This window comes from Propithecus coquereli, unplaced genomic scaffold, assembly GCF_000956105.1.
Source record: "Propithecus coquereli isolate 6110/MARCELLA unplaced genomic scaffold, Pcoq_1.0 Scaffold243, whole genome shotgun sequence".
Lineage (NCBI taxonomy): Eukaryota > Metazoa > Chordata > Mammalia > Primates > Indriidae > Propithecus > Propithecus coquereli.
The window spans coordinates 3,799,786-3,803,731 of NW_012147986.1; the positions used below are offsets into that span (position 1 = coordinate 3,799,786).

The following is a 3,946-nucleotide window of genomic DNA, read 5'->3' on the forward strand; positions in this document are numbered from 1 at the left end:
GTCTCGCTCTTGCTCAGGCTGGTTTCGAACTCCTGAGCTCAAACAATCTGCCCGCCTCGGCCTCCCAGAGTGCTAGGATTACAGGCATGAGCCACTGCTCCAGGCCGATTTCTTTGTTTTTTAAAGATGGAATCTAGCTTCACATTTTTGCACACACTATACATAATTATTAAAAATTTTTTATTCTTTGATCAGAATTTTCCACTAAATATTTATTTATTTGCAGGTATATTTGCTTACTTAAACTACCATGTTCCTCGAACGAGACGAGAAATCTTGGAGACCCTAATCAAAGGCCTTCAGAGACTGGAGTACAGAGGATATGATTCTGCTGGTATTTCCTTTTAAAAAATATGGGTTTTGCATGGTTCTCGAATCTAAATAGAGTGTTTTATTATTATTTTTAGGAGACTAGACTTTTTAGTAATGTGTGTTTTGTTGTTTTGGGTAAATCTAAATCTGAATAATTTTTGTCTTATCATGTTTTAAAGGATTTGTTTATGTAATTTTAACGGTATTACCATGTAAGTGGAGTAATGTTCCTTGTGGAGATTTTCTTTTATTAAGAATATGAAGTGGGGCATTCTTCTATCTTAAAATAAATGACAAAACAAATAAAAATAACTTTCTGGCAACTTTATGTTCTACTCTAGCTCCTTCCTTCAACTGTTGAGGGTTCCCAAGACCACCCTCAGATTCAGAGATTCCCTAGGAGGACTCATGGGACTCAGCTTATGGTTGTACTCATGGCTGTGATTTATTATCATAAAAGAATGCAAAGCAAAATCAACAAAGGGAAAAGGTGCATGGAGTGAGGTCCTGAGGAAAAGTAGGCCCTAGCTTGCAAAGATTCTTTTCCAGTGGCATTGCACAGGATGTGCTTAATTCTTCCAGTGCGTTGTGATAACACATGTGAAATGTCTCCTGGGAATACTTACTAGTGACTCAGTGCCCAAGATTTTTATCGGCTGGTCATGTAGACACCCTCTGCTTAGCAGGTACCAAAATTCTAGACTCCCAGAAGAAAAGCAGATGTTCACTATAAGCCACATTTTTTGCACTGTGAGCCACTCTTAGGATGGTAGGAATCCTGCCCAAACCCAAGTTCCCAGACACCAGTCAAGAGCCAACTTTGAATGCAGGCCTTTCTGTAAGGATAGCAGTGTCAGACCTGCTGTGTACTCTTTTCTGTATACTTAACATTGCCACACGGAATGGGCATTTATCTTCCTTGACTTTCCTTAGCAATGGAAAGGCAGTTCCTCAACTCCTTTGTTCTTAAAATTCTCTCCTTAGCTTATCTGACAACATTTATTCTTTTTCTCTTCCTAAGATGCTGATTTTCTTTTCTGTTTGCTTTGGTGGCTCCTTTTCTTCTACCTATTGCTTAAATTTTAATGTTCTTCAAGATTCTTTCCTAAGCCCACTTTTCTTACTTTGTGTCCTTCATGGGTCAGCCCTGACTTCATCAATAACTTATATATTGGTGACTTACCATCCAGATGTGTTTTTAATCCAGATGTATTTCCTAGGCTACAGATTTGTATTTCCAGTTGCTGCCTGGAAATTTCTTCCTGGTTAGGCCACAATATTTTGAACTTTGCATATTCAGAATTGAACCCCACTCCCTACTCTGTTCTTTCTATGTCTCTTTTTTTTCAAGTCATCCAGTAAGTCCTTTGAGGTATCCCAGGCTTCTCCCGCTTTCTCACTTCATGTCCAGTCAGTTCTACTTCTCAGGATCACTTATTTCTGTCTTCATTACCACTGTTTAGTTCAGGCCCTCTTCATTTTTGCTTTGCAGTAGCTGTAACTTCTGACAGCTGGTTTCTTCCTCCTGTTTCTCTTTCTCCAATTCATTCTCTACACTGTTTCCAGAGAGGGTTTGCCAAACATTTTTGTCATGTCACTTCTCTGCTTGAAACGAATCAGTGCTTTCCCAGTACCTTCAGGGTAACCTTTTCAAATTCTTCAGCAACTTAAGTACAATCTTAAGAGATGTGTTCCCTGACCTTCCTTCCTTATCCCCCCTTCTGAGATGGGTGCCCATCTTCTGCCTTTCTCCACTGTATTCCAGTTGCAATCTGCAGTACTTTTTTGATAACTTTTGATAACACTGCATTGTAATTATTAAATTTGATGACAAGAATGGAGTTATTTCTATTATTGTCTCTAGCAGCTGACATGGTTCTTGACATACAATAGGTTGAACTGATAATTAGATGAACATATAATTTTTTAAAATTAAAAATTTTGCTTCATATTGATAATATTAGCAATAGCCAGTTTCTAAATCTTGATTGTTTTAACCTCTTGATGATTTAGGTGTGGGATTTGATGGAGGCAATGACAAAGATTGGGAAGCCAATGCCTGCAAAATCCATCTCATTAAGAAGAAAGGAAAAGTTAAGGCACTGGATGAAGAAGTTCACAGTAATGTACTTATTTTGACTTTTGTCCCCCTTCCCCTTCTCTTCCTTCTCTCCTACCCACTAAATTACACCCCTATTCCCATATTTTGGGGCCCATTTAAATGATAATGGTTCTTAAACTTGAAGGGAAGGAAGAAAAGGAACCATGTTCTGGTCCCTCCCTACTTTTCTATCTGTAAAATAGGAACAATAATACCCATCTCACAGAGTAGTGTGAAGATTCAATAATGAAATGAATATTTATTTTATTTCTTAAATGAATATTTATTGAGAACCTATTATATATTAGCCATTATTCTTGGTCCTGAGGACAAAACAGAGAACAAGATAAACTCTTTGCACCAGTGGAGCTTACTGTCTAATTAGAGGACCAGACAACAAATGAATATATAATGTTAGATAGGGATCAGTACTACGAAGAAAAAGTATGGTAGAGATAATATTTGAGCAGAGGCCATGTGATTATCTGAAGGAGAAAATTCTGCGCAGAGAGAATACCACAGGCAAAGATCCCATATGGGCTTGGCCTGCTTATAGCTGAAGTTAGGTGGAGCTAGAGCACAGTAAGTGAGGAGGAGAGTGGGAGGAGATGAGACTGGAGAGGTGGCTGGGACTGGGCTGGGTCATGTAGGAACTTAAGCATGATGGTTTTTTCCATGTGTGCATGGGAAGCCATTGGAAGATTTTGCATGGGGGAGTGACATGACCTAACTTCTGTTTCGAAAGGACCACACTGGTTGGTGTGCAAAAACCAACCAGGTGTAGGGAGGGAAGATTGACATGGAGAGACCAACTAGGATTCTGTTGAAGTAGTCCAGGTGAGAGATGATGGTGGCTTGGGTCACAGGGATAGAGTGGTGAGAAGTCTTTAGTACCTAGCATGAAGTAAGTTCTCAGTAAATGTTAGCTGTTGTTATTTGTAAAAGAATGTGTTGATAGATTTGAGGAGTAATGATGAGGGAGGGGAGATGAGGTAGAAAGGTAGGTAGGGACCAGATGGTGGCAGGCCTTGTATGCCATGAGAAAGTGTCAGGACTTTATCTTGTGAGAAAATAGTTCTCTGATTATATGTTTGAATTTGAGCATCTTTTTATAAATCATTGTAACTGGGTTTAGGATAATTATTAATGTATGTAGCTAGGGTTGCAAAACACTTTATTAAGCAATGCAAGTCTGTTTAAGGAGTTTAAGTATTGTTTCCTTATCAGATTTGTGCTTTAGAATGACCTCTGGATAGCCAGTATAAAAACCACCAAGACTGTGCTAAAGTGCACGGACTTTGCTATTCAGACTTCTGAGCAGTTTGCTCTTAATTTAGACCTAGTTCTGATAACTTTTGTTGTCTGGTTTCTTAGCCAAATGAATTTTATACTTAGGAAATTAGGAGGGCATTACTAGTTACTACTTAACAGCTGTTCTTTTTTTTTTTGAGACAGAGTCTCCCTGCGTTGCCCGGGCTAGAGCGCCGTGGCTTCAGGCTAGCTCACAGCAACCTCAAACTCCTGGGCCCAAGC

General features: G+C 39.1%; 1 protein-coding gene across 1 annotated transcript in view; it reads left to right on the forward strand.

The window, feature by feature from the left end:
• GFPT1 (glutamine--fructose-6-phosphate transaminase 1) overlaps nucleotides 1-3,946 on the forward strand; it is a 40,454-nt gene that overhangs the window by 6,744 nt on the left and 29,764 nt on the right. The window contains exons 2-3 of the mRNA XM_012646504.1: nucleotides 227-334; nucleotides 2,326-2,433. Of these exons, the coding sequence (XP_012501958.1) occupies nucleotides 227-334; nucleotides 2,326-2,433 (216 nt within the window). The remainder of the gene's footprint in view (nucleotides 1-226; nucleotides 335-2,325; nucleotides 2,434-3,946) is intronic.